The 24849-nt window shown below is 39.4% G+C and overlaps 2 protein-coding genes across 10 annotated transcripts in view; one reads left to right on the forward strand and one right to left on the reverse strand.

The window, feature by feature from the left end:
* Nucleotides 1-3564, reverse strand: part of DTHD1 (death domain containing 1) — a 105192-nt gene extending 101628 nt beyond the window's left edge. The window contains exon 1 of the mRNA XM_031664664.1: nt 3535-3564. The gene's annotated coding sequence lies outside the window, so the exon portion shown is untranslated. The remainder of the gene's footprint in view (nt 1-3534) is intronic.
* Nucleotides 3565-4295: 731 nt separating this feature from the next.
* Nucleotides 4296-24849, forward strand: part of ARAP2 (ArfGAP with RhoGAP domain, ankyrin repeat and PH domain 2) — a 179293-nt gene continuing 158739 nt past the window's right edge. For 5 of the 9 annotated variants that reach the window (XR_004182819.1, XM_031664668.1, XM_031664675.1 and 2 more), the window contains exons 1-2: nt 4884-4993; nt 19645-20705. Coding sequence is in view for 8 of the 9 variants with exons in the window: in XM_031664668.1 (XP_031520528.1) it covers nt 19804-20705 (902 nt within the window). In the remaining variant the exon portion in view is untranslated. The other 4 variants (XM_031664671.1, XM_031664672.1, XM_031664669.1 and 1 more) reach the window with 4 other exon arrangements.

Consider the following 24849-nt stretch of genomic DNA (forward strand, 5'->3'; position numbering starts at 1 on the left):
TATGTGAGCACTTTACTAGGGAGTGGATCCCAGGGAGCAGGGCTGAAGGATAGGGCTGAGATGGAATATAGAAAGGCAAGGAAAAAAATATATCATAAACATGTCTGTAGTGGCCAGGCTTGGTGGCTCATGCCTGTAATCCAGCACTTTGGGAGGTTGAGGTGGGCAAATCACTTTAGGCCAGGGGTTTGAGACCAACTTGGTCAACCTGGAGAAACCTTGTCTCTACTAAAAATACAAAACTAGCCGGGCATGGCAGGGCATACCTGTAATCCCAGCTACTCAGGAGGCTGAGGAAGGAGAATCACTTGAATCTGGGAGGTGAAGGTTGCAGAGAGCCGAGATTGCGCTACTACATTCCAGTCTGGGTGACAGAGTGATGAGACTATGTCTCAGAAAAAAAAAAAAAAAGCCCATAGTGTTGAAGTCGTTGAATGTTAAAATTTGAAAATGTGAATCAAAATATTTCATAAAATATAAGTGGAAAAAGTATATTTTAAAATATAATTTTACTTCTATAGATAACCATGTAAATTGATAAATAAGTAGACATTTGCTCATTTCATCTATATACCTAATTTTCATATTTGGCAAAAGCAATACTGGATTTTCTTTTAGAAAAAAAGGGAAAGATTATTTTAAATTCTGTTGTGTAAATAATTCTGACTATCAGAAATTTGGAAAGTCTTGAGAAGGAGGTAGGATTTGAATCAAATCTTGAAGAATAATTTGAGAAAATAAACTAAAACTAAATGCATTGAGTGGTTACTATTTTTCAGGTGCTATAGATATATAATCATATTAAATTCTCATTGTATTATTATTCTCACTTTACTTATGGGGAAACTGAGGCTCAGGTAAGTTAATGAATTTGCTCAAAAAAATGCTGCAACCTATACTGGTTCCATTTTGAATGCAGCCTTTTCCAAGCCTTCTACTTTTTCCAAGAGACAAAACAGTGCAGAATGGATCCTGGAGAAGACTGGGTTGGAATTCTGCCTCCCCTACAGTCTCAATTGTTTGATTTGTGTAAAACACTCAATTTTTCTGTCTCTTAGGTTTTCTTATCAAGGAGATAACAACATCTCACCAAGGAACTGTTGAGATACTTAAATGAGCTCTTGTAAGTAAAATGCCTGGAACAGCAATTGGCACATAGTGCTCAATGGGTATTAGCCATCATGTTGTAAGAAAAACTAGGAGGAGGAAAAGGAGGGAGAGAGGAGAGAAGAGAGTGAGGAGGAAGAGGAGAGATGGAAGATTTTCACTATCTCAAATTGTCTCCTTGACAAGTAGAGTGCATTCGGGAACAAGGGTTCACAACAGTAAATACATAGAGAAGCATAGACACATCTTTACCTGTTTTTTTTTTACTAAAACTCTGGGAAAAATGGGCAGGAGCTGGTCATTGTGGAATCATTCCAGCCTAGATGAAAATTACTGGGAATATATGTTCCAGTGGTCTTGAAAGTAAACAGATTTTCATACCTTTTTTTTTTTTTTTTTGAGATGGAGTTTCGCTCTTGTTGCCCAGGCTGGAGTGCAATGGTGAGATCTTGGCTCACTGCAATCTCCACATCCCAGGTTCAAGTATTCTCCTGCCTCAGCCTCCTGGGTGGCTGGGATTACAGGCACGCACCACCACGCCCCGCTAATTTTTTGGTATTTTTAGTAGAGATGGGGTTTCACCATGTTGGCCAGGGTGGTCTCCAACTCCCAACTTCAGGTTATCTGCCCGCCTCTGCCTCCCAAATTGCTGGGATTACAGGCGTGAGCCACTGTGCTTGGCCCATACCTTAATCCTTGTTAAGCCAATTTCCCTGTGTACTTTGCTCTCTGAATACCTCACTGTGAAGGCTGCGAAATAAAAAATTTATTCCCTAAGGATATAGCCTAACTGTGTTCAATGTATTCACTATTTACTACTTAACTTCTTTAAGTTTCAATTAAACCTATATTTATAAAATTGAAAAAAGAATTTTAACTCACACATGTTGTGTATACACAGCATATATGTTAGGTATTTGGCTAGAGTCTGGCGACTATCGATCAATTAATGAAATGTAGCTTTTGCCATATTTCCTCAGACATCTTTATTTTCCTCCATATATTAAGATTCATTAAACCAGAATACATCTTATAACTAATGTAAACATTCAATAAGTGAGCACTGTTCTTCTTTGTTTCCCAGGGCTATTATGAAGTCATTGTTGTACCTTGTAGCATTTACCTTTATTTCCCCTTAGAAAACACTAAATCCAGAGATTGCATTGTATTTGGTAACCACTGTATTTTCAAAATGCCAAACAGAGATTAATAATTTTTAAACAATAAATGAGTGAATAATAATCAAAGAACTAAGATATTTTTGCGAAGAGGGAGAAAGACAATTTCTCAATTAGTTTATAAAATCTAGCAAGCAAAGTAACTTGAGGACAAAGCAATGCTTGAACCTCCCAGACATAACTGATCTAATAATATTTATTTATAACCCACCTTGTTTAGATGGGTTACAATGATAAAAATAGAGCCAGGTGTGGTGGCTCACGCCTGTAATCTCAGCATTTCGGGAGGCAGAGGCAGGCGAATCACTTGATGCCAGGAGTTTCAGACCACCCTGGCCAACATGGTGAAACCCCGCGTCTACTAAAAATATGAAAATTAGCTGGGCGTGGTGGTACATGGCTGTAATCTTAGCTACTCAGGAGGCTGAGGCAGGAGAATGGCTTGAACCCAAAAGGCGGAGGCTGCAGTGAGCTGAGATCGCACCACAGTTCTCCACGCTCCAGCCTGGGCAACACAGCGGTACTCAGTTGAAAACAAAAACAAAAAAGAGATAAATAAATGAGAAGTATGTGAGAATTTGGAGAGGGAAAAGGGGAAAAGAAAACACACACACACACAACCGTAAAACGAAGCCAGAAAAGAGCCACATAAATAAAATTCCTCCTATAAATGCTATAGAAATCCAAAGGAATAGTTCCCGTGGTTTGGAAAATGTCAATAAAACTTTCCTGGTGGAAATGAGGTCGGCTATGAGGTGTTAAGTTCAAAAGGAACTGGATATTTGGTATCTCTAGCAAGACAGAGCTGCTTCAGAGTGTCCCCAGGGAAAGACGGTGCTTTTGGGCAGGTAGTGTGGGTGAAGGTGATGACTGAAGAATCCTGAGGGCCCAGGTTCCTGGGAAGCCTCTCTCTTTCGGCACTTCACCAATTATCTCATTTTCGTAATAAGGTCTGCACTTTCCTTAATTGCTTCACTTCCATCAACAGGAACAGGGGAAAGATAAATACATTTCACCTTTTAATGAAGAGAATTTCAGGTAGTCTGTGGGAGATGTTTATTTAAAAAAAAAAAAAAAAAAAAAAAAAAAAAAAAAAAAGGCTGGTAGGGGGCAGCGTCTCAGGTCTGTAATCCCCAGCACTTTGGGAGGCCGAGGCAGGTGGATCACTTGAAGTCAGGAGTTTGAGACCAGCCTGGGTAACAAGGTGAAACCCAGTCTATACTAAAAATACAAAAAAAAAAAAAATTACCTTGGCTGATGGTGCTGGGCTCTGTAATCCTTCCAGCCACTTGAAGGCTGTATTGGAGGATAGCTTGACGCAGAGGGGAGGAGATCCACGAATGAGCAGAGAGCCCGCTTCACTGGCCACCCAGCCTTTGGTGACAGCGAGACCCCGTCTCAAAAGTAGTTGGTTTGTATTATTCTTAGCAAACTATCATAAAGAACAGAAAACCAACACCGCATGTTCTCACCTCAGGTGGAACTGAAATCGCCCAATGAGATCACTTCGACTCCTAGGCTGAACATCACAAATACCGGGGCCTATCATGGGAGGGGAGGGGGAAGGATTGCATTGGGATTATACCTGATGTAAAACGACGAGTTGATGGGTGCTGACGATTGATGGGTGCAATAATGTTAACATGGCACAAGTATACATATGTAACAAACCTGCACGTTATGCACATGTACCCTAGAACTTAAAGTATAATTAAAAAAAAAAAAGTAGTTGGTTTGTGAACTTACTCGCAAACAACTGGGTTTTACGGACTCTTAGATATTTGGAGGTCTACAAGGGTTCCTTGGGATCCCCTATTTTCGTTCGCTGCCTCCTTTGTCAGAGTCCAGCTCAAAGGGGAAATGCCCCTCTGGGATCTAACCATCACAGGTGCAAGAAGGAACAAATTTACATAGAAGCAGCCTGGGGAAATTAGTGCCCTAGATGAGTCTTCAGTTTGAGAAACGCTGAGATAACACTTTAAGTACTTGGAAGAGTAATACTAATAATCAGTCGTGGCGAGGTTCCGCCCATTTGACATTCAACCCCCCATGAGTGCGCACAGACAAACCCACTGGCCAGGAGGAGCCAACGCAAGGTCCTGGGCATCTCCGTCCCGGGAAGGTGGGTAATGCCCTTGTCGCTCTGGGCTCCAGGGCGCGCCCCCGCAGCTTCCCCAGCGGGGTCTGGCGCCTCCGGGCCAAGGTGCGCCAGGTGGCGAGGGTGCCAGGCGCGGCCAAATCGCGGCGGTCTGAGTCAGTCGCCCAACTATGCTGCGGAACCAGGGCGGCCGGCTGGGCCGCCCCCGCCGTTGAGCTCCGGCTTCCCCCGCGCGGGTCGCCTGCTCCCCGCCCCCGCGGGCCGAGAGGAAGCGACTGCCTAGGCGAGGCGCGGGAGCACCTGAGCAAGGCGCGGGCGCCGGGCTCGGCGTTTCCGGAGCTGAGCGCGGGTCCGCGGCCCGCGCTCTCCGCGCTCCCCGCCTCCAGGTGCGGCGGCCGCGACGCGCCGGCCCCACTAACAGCGCCGCCCGTGCGGCCGCCGCCAGGCAGCAGAGGCGGCTGCGGACAGCCGGCGGGGACCGGGAAGGAGGAGGCCTGGCGCCTCGGGCAGAGGGGCGAGGACCGAGCGCCCAAGGCTAGGAGGGACGCTGGCCCTGGGCTTCCCAGCCCCGCCTCACCTCGCTTTTAGAACTCCGCGACCCGCGCGCAAGGCGAGTACCCAGGGCCTCGGGAGGGCTGGGCCGGGATGGCCAGCGCCGGGGTGGGAGGACCCTGTCTGGAGGGGTTGGGGCTTTTCGACACTTCACCGGGTAAATTTCCTGAGCGCAGAGTGCTCGGCGCTGGTGTCCGCCCCTTGGATTTCGCGTGTGGGCGTCTGAAAGGAAACCAGAAGCCGGTAAGTGATCCAAGAACTCCACTTCTGGGATTTGACCCGGGAGGGTGACGATCCGGGTAGACAGCTAGACACTCCCTCCATTCCTCTCCCCCACCTCCAAAGAAGAAGAAGCTGTAGTGAGTTTCAGGCACCAAATTATTTACTCGGTAGAGATCATGACTTTGCCTGGGTGTCTGTGCTGCCCTGCACCCTGCTTGTTATACACGTTAAGACGACTGGCCTGTTAATTAACTTTAATTACGATCATTTGGCCTCCACCTGCCTGAACCCGATACCTTACACGGGAACCTGTATGCAGTGAGTTTACCAGATTGATCTTTCTTGTTTACTTTTGGAGACAGTTCTCTGGGAGAAGTGGTGTCCATCCTATTTAATAAAGTAAGTTTTATTTTCTCTAATTCTGGCTTGTTTTCTTAAACACTTCTCCCACCTTGAGGTGATCTAGAGTTATTTTGATTTGGGGAAAGGGTTCGTGGAATTATATAGCCTTTGATAATCAGAGGAAAATACAAGAAAATAAGCTAGTTTGTGTGGAATAATGACATCTTAGGCTGTTGTAAGATAACTATCCTGATAGCAAATTCTTTTCTTTTCTTCTTTTTTTTTTTTATTGTTGCAAGCTTGTCCTTGAAGTAGGCTGTTCGGTAGAATGCAGCCTTCGGTTAAAAAAAAAAAAAAAAAAAAAAAAGAAGTGTATTGAAAATAAGCTATTTTTAAAAGTACATTTAATAGGATGTCATTGTTATTACCCATAATAGTACTGTACTTACAAGCTGAGTATTGATTTCCCTGCACTTAAGCACTCTACACCCCCGCGGGCTCATGGAACTTTGCCCATAAGTAATTGGAAGACGAAGTTATGGGTGTTTTAAAAAGGAAGCTAACTTTTTTAAGGAAAAGAGAGAAATACCTTTAAACTCTTATTGATGACTTCCATACACTTATAGGAGAAATATTGAGAGAAAATGCTCACGACATTCTTTGTCCAACAACGTTTAAAGAAGAAAAAAAAGTGGGTCATGGAACTAGGCTAGGGTTAAGTGCAAATATCTTCCTGGCTTCTTTCCAAACATATTTAACACATACACATTTAAGGTGGTTCCTAACACGAAGAGGGTTTTATATAGATTTGTCAGTACTCAGAGATTTATTTAAATTAAAATATACCTAGAGGGTGACAGAGCTTCTTAAAACTTATTTTTATGGATGTGCATGTGTTTGTATTTTTTTTCCTCTGTAAACCTGTCAGATTTTATGTGGCTTGTCTGTAAAAGGAGAAGCTGATGGTACATTTAAAAACAAATTCTTGTTTTTCTAATATCACTGCAAGCTCCTTGCAGTGTAAGGCTCATGGGTATGCAATAATACTTATCAGATCCAACTATTCTTGGATATTGTGGGTAAGTATAGAACTCAGATTATAATGAATTACAGTTTTCTGAAGAACTTTTACATTAACGCATTGAAACTATGAGGTTTTTAAAGTCTAGTTAGGATTCTGAGTTATAGACTTCATGATATATGAGAAGGTTTTTTTTTTTTGTTGCTGTTGTTTTGTTGTATTACTTTCTAACCTACCTCCCTGCAACTGTGAGAAAGTTTGGTGAAAGTGACTATACAAATGCTAAGTATAAATGATAGTCATTGCTTTAATAGTTTTTTTTTAGCACACATTTCCACCTGCCCTCATTTATTTATCGATACATTTCTTGGATACAATCTTTGCACATGCTACGTAGTGAGAATTTTGGGAATTCTTGGTGAAATATTAATTAGGTAGAGAACTTCTTAATAATCTGGGAAATATGTCTTAGCTTTGACCACATACGATGGATGTGAGATTAGAGGCTATGAGAGGCTGTCTTAATCTTTTCTGCAAAGTTCTGGACCTTGTAATTTATCATATTAGTTATTACTTCTAAGTATTGGACAGATTAAATATGTAATGGTAGTTAAACCATTTTGCTCACTTGTTTCTGTCTTTAAATGCAACAGTACTCAATGGTATTCTCACGTGATCTCTTCTAGTTAGAAAGTTGTCCTGTGAAATTTTGTTTCAGTTTCTGTTCAGCACAAGCTTACTTATTTACCCATGCTGCAGGGAAAAGAAAGGAGGCCTCATTTGGGTTGAAGTAGTCCTTTTGGGGGGCAGATGTGAGGTTTTTTTTAGAGTTCCTGAGAACTCATGAAGGATGATGGGGCCACTTCTCTATGTATTTAAAACAATGCTAAAATATAAAACCATGTGGAAATTAAGGTCATAAAATTGGATTTTTCTCACTATTAAAATTTAAGTGCTTTTTTGGAATATATCAAATTCTTTGCAAAAAGTTGTTTTTTGTGGTGTTTTTGGTATTCTTTATTGGCACTTACTGAGTAGTAATGAACTGATTGTCATATACATGCCATTTTCCTTTTCTTACAGTCATGTCTAATTTACCCTTTTAGATTGTAAACTATTGGAGGGAAGACTGTGTCTTCACTTTCTTTTTAGCCCTTAGCACTGTTGTCAAATCAAATAGTAGATGCTGTTACCTTGAACGCCAAATATCTCCCTGTCTTATCTTGGAGTGAGTAGTGTTGCTTAATATATATTGAATGAATACATGTAAAAAAAAAAAAAAAAAAAAAAAAGGACCAGTAAGGTAGGAGACGTTTTCTGAAATACCCTGTTTTTGTAAGAAAAAGAAACTTTGACAGTTGCTAAACCAATAGGAATAAACCCTCAAACTCAGTTGGAAAAGAGGTCAGGGTACTATTTATAAATGCAAAGAGAGGAAACACAGTAGGCTATTCTGAAACATCTGGTTGTTTGTCTAAAAATATGACATACATTCAGAGAAATGGTGGAGTATACATTTATACAAAAGTTTTACAATTCTGCTTTTGTAGAAACTCTGGAAGAATAAATCATCCTCTGATATCCCAAGAATTATGGTTCTACCTTAGGGATCTCTCCATTAGAATTAAAAAAAAATTTCTCAAATCCTAGTGAATTAACTTAAAATCTGGATGGACAGCTTGAAAGACAAAAGACTTACAGAAGTTAAGGAGATTATCAGGCATTTAACTTTTGTGATATTATCCAGAACACCTAAACCTAGGTATCTCCTATGCTACTGATATGTTCTTTTACTAAGTCAAGGAATTAGCACTTGTGGTTTTCACTGGATGGAAATTAATATTAAGTTTTAGTTTTTTTTATTGTGTTTTTCAGATTGCACTATAAGTAAAATAATTAAAACACAGCTTAGAAAATCCTTACTCCTTGATCCAAGCTACAAAATGATTTTGCCTAGAGCCTACCTATTTTCAGCTAAAATCTCCATTATTCTCCATCCAGAAGACACTAATTAAATGCTTGTTGCTTACCAGGCGCTGTTCTAAGATCTTAATGCATATGGGCTCATTTCATCCTCAAAATAGCCCTGTGAGGTAGGCGCTATTACTTTCCCTGCTTACAAATGACAACAGTGAGGCTTAGGAAAAGAGAGAAATTCTTCCAAGGCCTCGCAGGTAGCACATGGCAGAGCTGGAATCCCTGGTAAATCACTGTGCTTTGTGTCCCAGGTGTTAAGTCTTCAGGTGAAATTGTCATAATTCTTACAACTCTAACTACATCTGTACATTACTACATTAATAAAACTATGTTAACTGCCATGTTAGGTGCATTGTGGATTTATTAGAAGAATGATTTACAGTGATAATTTAAAGGAATGTAATATTACTACGCAGACAGAAGAATTCCATTCAAACCGAGTGCAATAGAGTGGTATGAATATGATTAAAGGCAATATTGTATACAATGGGTAAATTAATAATAGCCAACATTTATGGTGCAGTTGTAACTCATGTCAGATAGTCTTATATATCTTAAATATTTGACTTGTTTAATTCTAACAGAAATACTACACGATATGGGGTATATTACCCTTGTTTTATAAATGAGAAAAACAAGCTTCAGGAAGTTAAATAACTTAATCAAGATACATAGTTAAAAAGTGGGGAAGCCTGGATTGGAATTCAGGCATTGTGCTATCTGTACTTACTGCCTGGGCGGAACTAATAAGGGATTGAGGAGGGATGGGATAGGCAGGGGAGCCTCATGAGTGTGGTGTTACCGTACTTGGAAGACTTGAATTGGCTCCCAAACGAGAGTAAAAAAGTCCAGGGATGTACAGGGATTTCAGTTTGAATAAGAGTTGAGACGCTGGCCCAAATCTTCTAGTCTGTCTTCTGATCTCCTTTTTTACTGGGTAAAAAGAACACATACTATAAAATTTACCATCTTAATCATTTTTAGTATATAGTTCAGTAATGCTAAGTATATTTACATTGCTGAGAAACAGATCTCCAGGCCATTTCCAGTTGGTAGAACTGAAACTCTATGCTTGTTAAACAACTCCTTACCTCTCTTCCCCCCTCTCGTAGCCACGGTTCTACTTTCTATGAATTTGACTATGGTAGATACCTAATGTAAGTGGAATCATATATTTATCTGTTTTATGACTGGTTTTTCACTTAGCATAATGACCCTCGGAGTTCATCTATATTGTAGCATATGACAGTATTTCACTCCTTTTTAAGGCTTCTTAGTATTTCATTTTGTGTATATACTACACTTTCTTTATCCATTCATCCATTCATAGACATCTGGGTTGCTTCCACTCCTTATCTACTTTTGCACTACATTTAATATTAAACCTTTAAGACCATAGTCAGGTATCTTTTTTTTTATTAATACTTTCTTCTTCTTTCTTCTTTTTTCTTCTTCTTTCTTCTGCTTCTTTTTTTCTTTTTTTCTTGAGACAGCATCTTGCTCTGTCCCTGTAGCGGCATGATATTGGCTCACTGCAACCTCTGCCCCCTAGGTTCAAGCGATTTTCATGCCTCAGCCTCCTAAGTAGCTGGGATTACAGGCGTGTTCCACCATGCCCAGCTAATTTTTGTGTTTTTAGTAGAGATGGGATTTTACCATGTTGGCCAGGCTGGTCTCAAACTCCTGACCTCAGGTAATCCGCCCGTCTGGGCCTCCCAAAGTGTGCTGGGATTACAGGCGTGAGCCACCATGCCTGGCCTTAATACTTTATTTTCTTCTCAAGCAGATTTGTATTTGTATTTGTTTATTTTACCGTGACCATTGACTTCATGTGGGCAGTGAATACTTATTTTGGTCATATGTGGTTATTTGATTTTGGCTTCATATTGTTGCACTCTATCAATTGTACTATGGTCCTGTGTTAGCTGTCTTTCTGCGGTGATAGATGCAAAATAAATTTTAATAGATGAAATTCTACATTACCATTGCTTTATATAGCAATTACAAAGATGTTCTCCCTTAATTTGTCATTGGCTGTCAACTCTCAGGCAATTAAATGTAAATGAATGTAGGCTTCCAGGTTTAGCCACGTACATGGACACATATCAAACTTAAATGGTGTATACAACTTGAATTTGCAAGATATGGTATATTTAAACAGCATTTCCCTAGTGTGAATATAAGCGCTTATGAATAGCTAGACAAAGGAGAGGGAGACTATTAAGTCTTTGCTACCTCTTTACTATTAAATCAACTTTATATCTACTATGAGGCATTACAGTTTACAGCACAGGTTGTGGAGTCTGACTCTCAGAAACACTTAGTGTTTCCACTGTTAACCTATTGCGTGACATTCAGCATGGGATTTTCCTCCCTGCAGCTGTGAGGAGTAAATGAGATCCTACACAAATGGTTTGCAAATACTCCGCAACTATTGGCTATTATTATTAGCAATGCAATTCTGAAGGAGAACGAAAGAAGATGGATGTGTTTTGTTGGATGGGAAAGGAGTAGTGATTGAGGTAGAGAACAGGGGCAGAGGAGGTAAGAGCCTGTGAGTGACCTCAGTTAAAAGAGATGACCACATTGAGGGAAGTGGGCTTCCTGTAAGGGGTTTAATGGGGCTGGTGTTGCCACAGCAAGGTAGGTGAATGGATGGCGGAGGAGACAGATGCCAAATGACCAGTTTTATACTTTTTCTGGGGGCTAAGCACTCAGACTAGAAAAATAAGTTAGTAGGCCTGACCTTTATCCTTTTGCAGTCTGCTCTATACTGTGGGATAGAGCAAGGAATGCAACCATAAGCATATTTTCTCTAAAATACTTCCTCATCTACATGGTTCTGGGGAAGAGTCAGATTGAACATGTCTTTGTCAGTACTTGGAGTGATTATCTTGATAGTAGTTTGCTCAATGTGCAAATAACACAATACCTATTTCTGTATTTTGTGCTGAAGCAAAGGTGGTGTATTAGTCCAGTTGTGTTGCTATAAAGGAATACCTGAGACTGGGTAATTTATAAAGAAAACAGATTTATTTGGCTCACACTTCTGTAGGCTGCACAGGTATGGAACTGGCATCCACTCAGCTTATGGTGAGGCCTCAGGAAGCTTACAATCATAGTGGAAGGCAAAGGGGAAGCTAGCATATCAGATGCCAGGAAGGAACAAGAGAAGGAGGAGGTGCCAGGCTCTTTTGAACAAGTAGATCTTGTATGAACTCATAGAGAACTTACTCATTACCATAAAGACCACACAAACCATTCATCAGGGATCCACCCCCATGACCTCCCACTGAGGGGTCCCCTCCTACTAGACCTACTTCCAACATCAGAGGTCACATTTCCACGTGAAATTTGGAGGGGACAAAACACCCAAACCATATCAGATGGACTTCTAGAAGACCTGTACCCTCAACTAGTTAGTTCAGCGTGCTGTCCATATGGAGACTTCCAATTTTCCAAGGAATTAGTGATTTCTCCACAATAAGTTTATTAGCAAATAATAATTTGTTATCTGATTTTGGCTTCATATTGTTGCATTATATCAGCTGTACTGTAGTCCTGCATGAGCTGTCTTTCTACAATGACAGATACAACAATAAATTTTGATGAACTCAATTCTATATTACCACTGCTGTATATAGCAATTATAAAGATGTTCTTCCTTAATTTGTCATTGCCTCTTAACTCTTGGACAGTTACATGTAAATATATGTAGACTTCTAGGTTTAGCCATGTACATGGACACTCATCAAACTGAAGTGGTGTATTACAGGGACACTTGAAGGCAGGGACACTTTTCTCTTTTATCATCTATAATGTTGGGTACCGTATTGGGAACTGATTAATTATAGAGAGTTGAAGGAGTAAAAATCATACTTGAATTTTTTACCTGGGTACTATTGCAGAATGTCATAGTCACTTTTTCTGTCTACTGGTGTCACTTAGTCATTAAGACCAGTAAAAGCATTTTCTCAGGTATCTCTGAATCTAATCAAGGGATATAGTTCCAATCCATTGGGAACCACTGTTCTGGAATACAACCAGCTCTCGTTGTTATTGGAATCTGTAAGACTTGTATTGAAAATGTTGAAAAGTTTCATTATTCATTTAGCAGCCTAATTTGTAAATCTATATTGATCCTCTGACTACTATTAAGCCCATTTTCTCACAAAGTTTCTAATTTTGCTAAGAATGTGTTTCTGATTTTTCAGTGATATGCTCCCTTTTTGTTTTAATGGATTGATCATATGACTGATACGATTGTACTATGCTGTTTTCCATCCTGTCACATATAGTCAGGCAAAGGGGATTCTAGAAGTTGTCTGAATGACATCATAGTTTAATGAAGTAACCCTTGGTTTTCAGTTTTTTGCTTTCCTTGTTCAACTAGAAGATTGATGACAAAGCTCCACTGGTAATGGGTGGTGAGGAGGGAGTTTGGGAGGGGCTTACTGTAGTGGCTTTCCTTATTCAAGACATTAGGAGGGGGAAGCTTGTCTAACCTATTATTATTATTATTATTATTATTATTATTATTATTATTATTATTATTTGAGACAGGGTCTGGAGATCAGTGGTGCAATCTCAGCTCACTGAAACCTCCTCCTCCTGAGCTCAAGCCATCCTCCCACCTCAGCCTTCTGAGTAGTTGGGACTACAGGTGTACACCACCACACCCAGCTAATGTTTGTATATTTTGGTTAGAGACAGTTTCGCCATGTCACCCAGGCTGTTCTGGAAATCCTAGGCTCAAGCAATCCGCCCACCTCTGCCTCCCAAAGTGCTGCAATTACAGGCATGAGCCACCTCACCCAGCCTGGCCCAACCCATGAGTTTTTAGAAGTCCCGCAGATGGTTTAGGATGTTTCTAACTGATACCTCCTGCCCCACCCCTCACACTCAACTCCTGATTTGAGGACCTCTGTTAATGGTTAGATGAATTGGAGAAATCTGTGGTTGAAATCAATCTGCTCCATACTAGCTTGATTAAATAGACAACATTTTAAAACAATGTGCACCTTCCACTCCTCATCACAAAGCAAGGAAGTTATTCAGCAAACATTTATTGAGCTGAGCAGTGAACAGTAGACAAGATTCCTGCCTTCTTGGAGCAGTCAACAGATATCAGCAGTAGTAGATGCCATGGAGACATATAAAGCAAGGATAAGGAATGGTGAGTCACAAGGCATACTTGTATAGCATAGATTAGGGAGGGACCACCTCTCTGAAGAGGGTGCATTTGAGCAGAGACATACCAAAGTGATGGAGTGACTGGAGACATGGGTGTATGCTGGAGAAGAAGGTTGGAAAGAGATAAGATCAAGAGGTAAGGTCTGAGGAAGGAACAGAAAGGAGGCTGGCTCTGAGGCTGTCACGTGATGGAGGGGGAAAGTCAGGGAAGATTAAGTTTGGAAGTCATAGGGAGTGATATGGTGTGACTTTTCTTATGACATTAATCATTCTGGCTCCTATAGTGAGAATCTACTGTGTCAGGGAGAGGGGGCCAGGACAGAATCAGGAATATCAGTCTAAGAGGCTATTGCAGTGGTCTAAGAGAGATATGGTGGCTTAGGCTGGAATGTGAGCAGGGGAGATAGATAGTGTAACTGAATTCAGGATATAGTTTAAAGGCATAGCACAGTGAAGTAACAAGGTGCTGTTCATTGAGTGATATGGTAAGCTGGGCATGTAACAAGTGCTCCTGAATGTTACTTCCATTTCATTGCCTTGTGGAATTGGTTCAGGATAGCATGGGGAGAGGTACAGCCATGTCTGTAACACCAACTATTTATACATTCTCTAAATATGTATTGCGTATACATGATGCATCATGTTTATAAGCAAGTAATCTGGCGTTCATTGTGCAGCTTATATGGGTTTGTCCTGTTGGCAGAGTTTATTATAATAAAATAATAGTGATAACGGCAACACTTACTTAGAATTTGTAATGTCCAGTTGTTGTTATAAGTGCTGTGTATGTATTAACTGATGTAATTCTCACAGTAACCCTATGAGGTAGGTACTAATATTACTCCCATTATTTTTGACTAAGAAACTAAAGCACAGAGAAGTTAAATACACAAGATAATAAAGCTAGTAAGTGTAGGAATTGGAATTCAACACAAGTTGTCTGGATTCAGGGTCTTGGCATTTATATTACACTATCTGTGGAACAGCAGAGTATAGTTAAACACTTGCTATGGTCTGAATGTATGTGTCCCCCATCCCCCACTCCTGATTTGTGTGTTGAAACCTGACTGCTCAAGGGAATGGTATTAAGAGGTGGGGCTTGGGGGAGGTTATTAGATCATGAGGCCAGAGCTGTCCTGAATGGAATTAGTCTTCTCAGAAGAGAGGCCTGAGGGAGGTGTTTGTTTGCCCCTTGCTCTTCTGTCACGTGAGAACATATAGAAGGCATTATCTGTGATGTCTGCAGGTGCCATGACCTTGGACTTCCCATCCTCCAGAACTCTAAGTAATGCATTTTTGTTGTTTATTAATTATCCAGTCTAAGGTACAGATGTTCCCCAACTTATTATGGTTTGACTTGGGATTTTTTGACTTTACGATGGAGTGAATGTGATATGCATTTGGGAGAAACCACACTTCTCTAGTGATGCTGGGCAGTGGCAGCAAGCCCTGGCTCCCTCTCAGCCGTACGTTTTCAGCTTATAATATTTGCAGTATACAATGGGTTTATTGGGATGTAACTTCATTATAAGTCCAAGAGCATTCGTATTTTGTTAAATCAGTCTGAATGAACTGGGACGACACTCTAAAAAGTAAATAGTGTAGGAATACGGAGAAGAGAATGCATTTCTTATTCACTAGAACTCTTGTGAAGGAAAGTGTTTTAGACCTCAGAGAACAGAAAATTTAACTATGGGGACACAATGACTATAGTGGTGAAAATGATTACAGTGACGAAGTGAATGTTTACTAAGCATCAGTACATGCTAGGCACTATGCGCGAGTCACTTATGATGAATTATCTCATTTAATCTTCACCAATGCTTGATACTCTGGAGTATTTCCATTTTATGGGAAAGGAAATGGAGACATTGACATAGGCACGGGCCTATATTTACACTGCTAGAAAGTGGAGGAGGTGGAATTTTAATTTAGTCTTACTGCAAACTTGTGTGCAGGATGTTAGATGGGGGATTTTATCCAAGAGGAGGATAGTGATGAGCTTAGGCTCAGGTGGGCTGGTATAAAGCATGTCTGGGAAGCCTCAAGAACTTAGAACTGTAATTTACCACATTTTTTTTTCACACATCCCAGTTATAATTGGAGGATATAACAAGTGTAGACTCCTAGGACCCACAGCAGTTGTTGATGTACAGAAGATCCACAGATCAGTACCTGGAGGGTCACTGATCTAGAGTGTGGCATACATGCCATAGACTGCAATTGGAGGTCAAAACATGGAGAGCCTCAATTTCATATTAAGGAGCTTTCACATACTGAAATTTTATAGTTAGGCATGATTATCTCTGTGTATCTAATGATGTGCTTGGAGCTAGAGCATCTAAGGAAAGAACTGGATCTGTGAACACTCTTGGGTGTTCACACAGTTAAAATGTCAGGCAATTTGGAGGACAGAGTTGACATTAACGTGCAGAGAGGATTTTAGGGCTGTGGGAGGGAGCCTTTTTCACAGCGTGAAAAGGAAACAGATTCATTAACCATATTCAGCATGTTGAGTGATAGAGAGAGATGGTTTTGGGTAGAGCTTTTGGTATATCTTTATTTGATTTGACCACCTAGGAAGTATATATGTATCTGCCAAAGAAAGGAAAGGGCTGTGTATTAAAACGAAAGTACACACATATATACCAAAAAACAAATACAGTGGGCTTGTCAATCTCTTCTGCCATTTTTATCAGCCTCTCTCACATCTCTTAAACATGTTCCAAGTGCTTTGCAAAGCTCTAATATAGAAATTATAAATGTATGTTAAGGAAGGAATGATTCATTCTTTTTTGAGGGGTTGATAAGAAGCCTTCACAGAGGAGGTAATACCTGCCTATTTATAATTTTAAATGGTGCTTAAGAAAGCAGATAGAGTGTATGCAAAAAGGCATGGAGCTGCTAAACAGCTTGTTGCCTCAGGGAAATAATTGACCAGAATAGACTAAAGTGAATGAAGGATGTTGGTAGAATGTTTAAAAGCATTGAATATGAGCTTGTTGTTGATACAGAGGAATTCCTCTCTCATAGGAAATATGAGCATGGTGTCTGACACATAATTGCTGTTTATATCAATAGCACCTGCTATTATTATTGCTAGAGACAAAAATGTGATTTGGCACTATAAGCAATGTCAGCATAGACTTTATCTGGTTGAGCATGTGGAGTTACATACCGAATTATGTATTTGATAGTTCATTGACTGATGCATGGAGACTGGGCTGAGAGATTTGTTCAGGGACCGTTGCAATAATCCAGGCAAAAGATGTCATGAGGTTTGGAACCATGACAAAAGCAGTGAGGATGGAGTAAGTGTATTAGTCAGCTCAGCTGCTATGACAAAATACCACAGGCCATGTAGCTTAAACCACATACATTTATTTTCTCACAGCTCTAGAGGTTGAGAAGTCCAAGATCCATTTGCCAGCTGATAAGTTTCCTAGAGTTCCTCTTCCTGGCTTACAGATAGCCGCCTTTTCCCTATGTCCTTACATAGAGGGCTCTGGGACCTGAGGGAAAGAGAACTCTCTGGTGTCTCTTATAAGAAACTAACGCTATCTTATCAAGGTCCCATCCTGATGACCTCATTTAACCTTAATTACCTGCCTGGAGACCCTGTCTCCAAATACAGTCACAGTAAAGGTTAGGGCTTCAGATATGAATTTTGGGAGGACATAATTCTGTCAGTAGCAAGGAGTAAAATCAGGAGCTCACCTGCTTCCTTGAATGTGGTGGATAATACAAAGGTGGACTTGGGAATGCAGCCTAGGTTTTAGATTTGGGGTAGGGATGCATCAGGAGGTTTCTTGATGTGCATGTGTATATGTATTTTATTGAAATTGTTTTTCTCCTATGAACGTTTTTGTGGACACTGGTAAGCAAAACTGTGACTTTTTATAATTTATTCTACTTCAGAAGGAAAATGCTTCTAATCTTCTCAAGTTATTGGCCAATTTATCATGTTTATAAATTCTAAAGTGGGTGAATACATTATGTCCACTTATTGTTCCATTGGTAGTAATTATTTCCATCCTGTGATAAGGCTAGTAAAAATAGACCATACATTTGTTGCAAAATAATTGTGCAGAATGAAAGTGGCTTATCTGAGAATTGAGTTTGTATGTAGTGTTGAGGTGTAACTTTTCTTTTCTTTTTTCAAATCTATCTATCTATCTATCTATCTATCTATCTATCTATCTATCTATCTATCTATCTATCTATCTTTGAGATGGAGTCTCGCTCTGTTGCCAGGCTGGAGTGCAGTGGCGCCATCTCCGCTTACTGCAGTCTCTGCCTCCCAAGTTTGAGCGATTCTCCTGCCTCAGCCTCCCGAGTAGCTGGGATTACAGGCGTGCACCCCCACAGCCAGCTAATTTTTGTATTTTTAGTAGAGACAAGGTTTCACCATGTTGGCCAGGATGGTCTTGATCTCCTGACCTCAATTGATCTGCCCACCTTGGCCTCCCAAAGTGCTGGGATTACAGGTTTGAGCCACCGCACCTGGCCGAGGTGTAACTTCTTTGTGTGTGACATTTAAGCATTTTAGGTGTTACTCTGGGATGCCTTATTGACAAAGGGATTTCCTGCCTTTCATCATTTATTTTGTATTTTTATTTCTCTGCTCCTACAGTGTGTCCTGAAGAAGATATATGCTTTCCCTTTTATCCTATACCTGTTTGTTACTGCTTGCTGATATTTTAAAATAGTTGAAGCAGTAGCTTGTGGGCAGTTGGCATGTAGCATATGCAGAGTCCAAGTAGTGCCTTTTGCAGAACTATTTCAAGGAGTTTTTCAGTCTTGCATCAAAACTTGCTCAGGGAAATTTTCCTTGTTTGGGTGTGTCTCATTTTATTACTTCAGTATATATGTGTCATACCTGCTACCTGCTGTGTACTTTTTTATTGACGCACAGTGTACAGAAACTTGCACATATGCATTTTCATAAACTGAACACACCTGTATAATTAGCATCTGGAAAAATAGACTTTTAAAAAAAGTTTAATTATGTTGTTTGGGAGAAAAATAAACTTATGAATTTCCTGTGTACATTGGAGGACACATGACCTTTAAACCTTTACCTTGTCCTTTTATATTAGCATATTTTCTGTTATCTAATGTATTTAAGAATTAGCTGATTATTCAGTGTCATATCTTGTATATCACTATTGTTTACATATAATGCTGCCTGCTTTTATGAAATGAAAATTATTGAACTGAGAAATATGTTCTGACTGCTTTTTAAGTATTTGAAAGAAAGTGCAGTGAAAGGGAAAGTTGTTTATATTCAGTTACTGTTAAGAAAATTGCATAAAACTTGAAAGTCAAAAGAACATTCTTTCAGTGCCTTTGTGGGAATATTGTTTAACAAGACCACCTTAGAGATATTTTAATCCCAATTTTAATTCCTGTGCTTGACTTGGCTATTTATTATTTGAGTAGCACATAGACACTGAGAAGTTACCTGTATGCTTATATATTTTTGTCCAGTAGAAAAGATAACCCCAAATGTTGTGGCTTATTATCCTGTAGGACATTAAACAGTTTTTTATCTAACCTAGCTATCCTAATACTTAAAAAAAACCCTTTTCTGATGGACTATGTAAATCTTTTCCACAAATGCTCTTGGATCCAATCTTACTGACTTACTGGTTCCCTCATTTTTAATTAAGAAGTTGAATAAAGCTTTTGATATATGTTTATTCGGTACGTGTGTCAGTGTCATTTTTTTTCACCTTTTTGAAAGTCATAGTTTGATGCTGTCATAGCATTTCTGTCCTGTACCCTCACATACGGAGAAACTGGTTTTCTAGGGCATGCAAAGCAATGCACAAAGATTCCAAATGCAGAGTGAAAGTTAGTGTCCTAATTTCTGTTGTTTCTTCAGAGAAAGTATATAAAAGTAGATTTTAATAATTAAAATAGCTTAATAAATAATTTTTATTTTTTTCTAGGCTTAAGCACATAAAGCAGTCACTGTGAAGAAAATAACATTTTAAGAAACTTTTCTGTCACAATTAATAGAGGAAAAGCCAGCAGAGAAGTGCATCTTCTTGTGTGTGTATCTCATCGTGCCACTTTTTGTAACTCAGCTTAGTAATGAAGCCACCATTATGTCCTCAGTCAGTGAAGTAAATGTGGATATAAAAGATTTCCTAATGAGCATTAATTTGGAGCAGTATCTCTTACATTTCCATGAGTCTGGTTTTACTACTGTCAAGGACTGTGCAGCAATAAATGACAGCCTGCTACAGAAAATTGGAATATCACCTACAGGTCACCGTAGGAGGATACTTAAACAGTTACAGATAATCTTGTCAAAAATGCAAGATTTTCCAATATATGCAAATGTTCATAAAACAAAGAAGAATGATGACCCTTCAAAGGATCACAATGTTCCATCTTCTGATCAGAATATCTGCATAGAACTTTCCAGTTCTAGTAGTGTTCAGACACCTAGCCCACCGCAGTTGGAGACTGTTACAAAAAAACTTGAAGACGATGCAAGTGTGGAAAGAAGCCAGTATCCTCAATCAGATAATAAGCTGTCTCCTCCTAAACGTGACTTCCCCACTGCAGAAGAACCACACCTGAATTTGGGTTCTTTGAATGATTCTTTATTTGGTAGTGAAAATATTAAAATAGAATCTTTGATTACAAAGAAGACTATGGATCACACAATTGAAGAACAACAAACAGAAAAAGTTAAATTGATCTCAGAAAATCTCAATAAGCTCCCTAACGCAGACTCTGAATGCCTTTCTTCTGTTGGCTGTTCAACATCAGAAACGAATTCTGGAAATGGAACTAATGGTTTATTAGACGGATCACCACTATCCCCATTCTTTAAGTTTCAAGGAGAAATGATTGTAAATGACTTGTATGTTCCATCATCACCAATCCTAGCACCTATGAGAAGTCGTAGCAAGTTGGTTTCAAGACCATCTCGATCTTTTCTGCTAAGACATCGGCCTGTACCAGAGATTCCAGGGTCAACAAAAGGAATTTCTGGGAGGTAAGAATCTTTACAATAAGGTCTAAGTATTAAATTTGAGGGAATTTAGTGATTTTTAACAATTATATTTTCAGTGTTCCTTTCTAAATTTGACTATATTCATTTACCTATTCAACCAACATTTTCTTTTAAAAATTTTCCTCCTCCCATTGTACATTATTTCCCAGAGTCTGTTTCCAGTTTGTAATGCCTGGGACTCTTTAGCTTTTCCCTATTTAATTGGGGGAACATCCCTTCTCTTAATTCTATCTGGATATTCCTTTCCATACCAATTCCCCACACCTAGTATTGTAGTATTTCCATTAGTGCAGTTCTCATATTTGAAATGTTGACTCTGTCTCCCCATTAGATGATTTGTTCTTTGACAAAGAACATATTTTTAATGTTTGTATCTCTGCTGCCTGGCACAATGCTTGGCACCAAGTAATAATTCAACACACATCTATTGAACTTGTATTTAGTCACTGTGCTCGGTAGGAAGGATGCAAAGAGGAATACGGTGACTTGCAGTCTCGTGTAGAAGTCACATGTAAAAAGATGGTGACAGACAGCTCAGTATGAAGCTAGGCTCACTAGAGACGAGACCTCTGGGACCCCAAAGAGGGGCTCTACCAGTGTGGTTCTTCTACCCAGGTGGTAAGTCATTGGTATCCCGAAGTAACAGGAGGATTACCTAAACAGTTTGGGAGGAGGTAATTTGTAGCAAAAGAGGTCTTCAGCTTTAGCTTTCAGAATTTGTGAATCTCAAAGTTATACCTAAAATAGTTGTGGTTTTCTCTAGGGTTGGAGTAGGATATTGCTTTTCCGATTAAAAGTTAACACTTGTCTGTCTGCTGAGACACGAGTTTGTTCAAGTTTGACTGTTACTGTAGTGGCAGTAAATGTTTTACACAAGTCCTGCACAGGCTCCAGGCTGGAGTTTCAGCAGGATTCCTCTTTTCCCCCCATGCCTGCTGTCCCCCCTACTCCCTTTGAATCTGTGGCTGCCTCTGATTCTGTTGGCCTTAGGTACCTTTGGTAATTGCAGTGCAAATAGTATTTGCAAGAGAAAGGGTGGCAATTTAGTGTTTGTGAGAGAAAACATGACCATTTACAAGACTCTGTTAATATAAGTATCTCCTATTAAAGCGTAAACCTTTTGATGGCAGAGGCTCTAATTAATTTGTCTTTATCTTGACATCCCTAGTACCAGTAGCAAAGTCTGGTATTTACTAGGAAATCAATATAGTGTCATGTATTAAACACATTTATTAAACAACTAGTGTCATCTATTAAACACTAGTTTGGTTTATAATTTTGCAGGGATTATCTAATGTTCACAGTGGCCCTGATAGGGTCTCTGTGAACATGGAGTAGGTAATGTTCACCCCGTTTTACTTATAAGGTAACTGAGGCTTGGGTTAATTTCTCCAAGATCACATGGGTAGTGAACTAGGATTTCCTACCAGTACATCTGACTCTGGATCCCACTTCCTTAACCCCTTATTGAGTAAATATTGTTGAAAATGTTGATTGCCTTTATAAGAATTGGATTATTTATTGGGATTGTAAAGGACACTCATTTTGTTTGACACTTTAGCTTTAAAATAGTTTGCTAATTTTGAATAATTAAAAGAAAGTGAATGAAAAATGACAAGTCTTCAGATGGCAGATGCTTTTGACATGCCAGAAGGTTTACTATGTGTACACACGTTAAAGCTGCATCTTTGCCGGGACTGAATCCCTTTGGTAGCTGTCAAGGATCATCTCACATAAGAAGCATTTGATTTAAGTTTCAAACAGACTGTGCTAATTTTCATGAATTTTACAGAGAATCTTGATACTCATTTAGTTGTATAGGGGCAGCAAAATTCCACCTGTTTCTTCTTAGGGTCCCAGCTGGGCCTGAGAATTAAATGGATATAAAACAGATTAACGGGAGAAAAGCATACAAATTTATTTCATACAAGTAATACGAGTTTTACGTGGCACGAGAATCCTCATAAAGAGATAAAGACCCGAAGACATTCATTCATACAGCCAACAGACACATGAAAAAATGCTCATCATCACTGGCCATCAGAGAAATGCAAATCAAAACCACAATGAGATACCATCTCACATCAGTTAGAATGGCAATCATTAAAAAGTCAGGAAACAACAGGAAAAGGAGAGGATGTGGAGAAATAGGAACACTTTTACACTGTTGATGGGATTGTAAACTAGTTCAACCATTATGGAAAACAGTATGGCGATTCCTCAAGGATCTAGAAGTAGATGTACCATATGACCCAGCCATCCCATTTCTGGGTATATACCCAAAGGATTATATATCATGCTGCTATAAAGACACATGCACACGTATGTTTACTGTGGCACTATTCACAATAGCAAAGACTTGGAATCAACCCAAATGTCCATCAGTGACAGACTGGATTAAGAAAATGTGGCACATATACACCATGGAATACTATGCAGCCATAAAAAAGGATGAGTTTGTGTCCTTTGTAGGGACATGCAGCTGGAAACCATCATTCTTAGCAAACTATCACAAGAACAGAAAACCAAACACCGCATGTTCTCACTTATAGGTGGGAACTGAACAATGAGATCACTTGGACTCGGGAAGGGGAACATCACACACCGGGGCCTATCATGGGGAGCGGGGAGGGAGGAGGGATTGCATGCAGAGTTATACTTGATGTAAATGACGAGTTGATGGGTGCTGACGAGTTGATGGGTGCAGCACACCAACATGGCACAAGTATACATATGTAACAAACCTACACGTTATGCACATGTACCCTAGAACTTAAAGTATAATAATAATAAATAAAATTAAATTAAAAAAAAAAAAAGAGATAGAGACCCAAATAAGCAGTTAGAGTGAAACGCTTAAATAATGAATTACAAAAAGAGCAGTAAGTTGTGAAAAACCAACTAAATTATGTGGGGAGGCTTAAAAGATACGTTATTTTAACAAAGTCTGTACAGAATTCTTTGACCTCAACTTCCTGTCCTTGAGGATGGGATGTTAATTTCTTTCAGGGGAATTTCATCTGCTTTTAAGGAGGCTGGAAGATCAGAGTTCTCTTTTTACACCTGTTGTTTTCCAATACTTGAATTAAATGCCTTTTGTTCAAAATAGTCAGTATGCCAGAGTGGTATATTTTCAACTTCTTCCATTATAAATGTAACTTTGTATCATATGAAAAGCTCATTGCTCAATTTGTGACTGAGTCTTTGAGAGTGGAAACAACATTAAAATTAGTAGTAAATAATTTAGTACTAGCTGTATCATAGCACTTTTTTTTTTCCATGTGATTTTTAGGCCAGATTACCTATCCTAACCTTTCTTTTCTTTGATTATGGTAGTTAATAGCAACAATGCTTTTGTGGTGCTCAGATCATAAAATGAGCAAATAAATTATTTTCAGAGTTCACTGTTTTTTTTTCCTAGTGCTCCTTCCCTATGTTGCAAATAGTAATTCCATGATTTTCAAGTGTTGTAATACGACTTTTTAAATAAAACTGTGGGTTATGTAATGCGAATTTCTCTTTGGTCAAGTGATAACACCTGCAAATGATATTTAGTGCATTCCTTGATATACCAAATGAAAATATTTATTTATGGCCTGGGTTTTTACAGGAATTACTAAACATTTCGTACAACTGTTCAAAGGAATATGGATGTCAACTTTGAAGTGTTTTCCTGACATAGGGCTCTTTGTTTTTCTCTTCCTGAACACGTGCCCTCCTGCCTCCTTCCTCTCAACGTAATCTGATATAATTAATACTCTATCAAATTTTTTGTCTTTGTTGCAGACTTGGGTTCTTCCTTGAATTCCTGCCTGCTCCTTTTATCTGGAGGGCTGGCCTGAACAATAACCTCAGGTTATCTTTTTTTTTTTTTTTAATTTTATTCTTATTATTATTTTCACATTTTTTTATATTATATTTTAAGTTCTAGGGTACATGTGCACATTTGTTACAAATGTATACTTGTGCCATGTTGGTGTGCTGCACCCATCAACTCGTCAGCACCTATCAACTCGTCATTTACATCAGTTATAACTCCCAATGCCATCCCTCCCCCCTCCCCCCTCCCCATAATAGGCCCCAGTGTGCGATGTTCCTCTTCTCATGTCCAAGTGATCTCATTGTT

Source organism: Papio anubis, chromosome 3, assembly GCF_008728515.1.
Source record: "Papio anubis isolate 15944 chromosome 3, Panubis1.0, whole genome shotgun sequence".
In the NCBI taxonomy this organism is placed as follows: domain Eukaryota; kingdom Metazoa; phylum Chordata; class Mammalia; order Primates; family Cercopithecidae; genus Papio; species Papio anubis.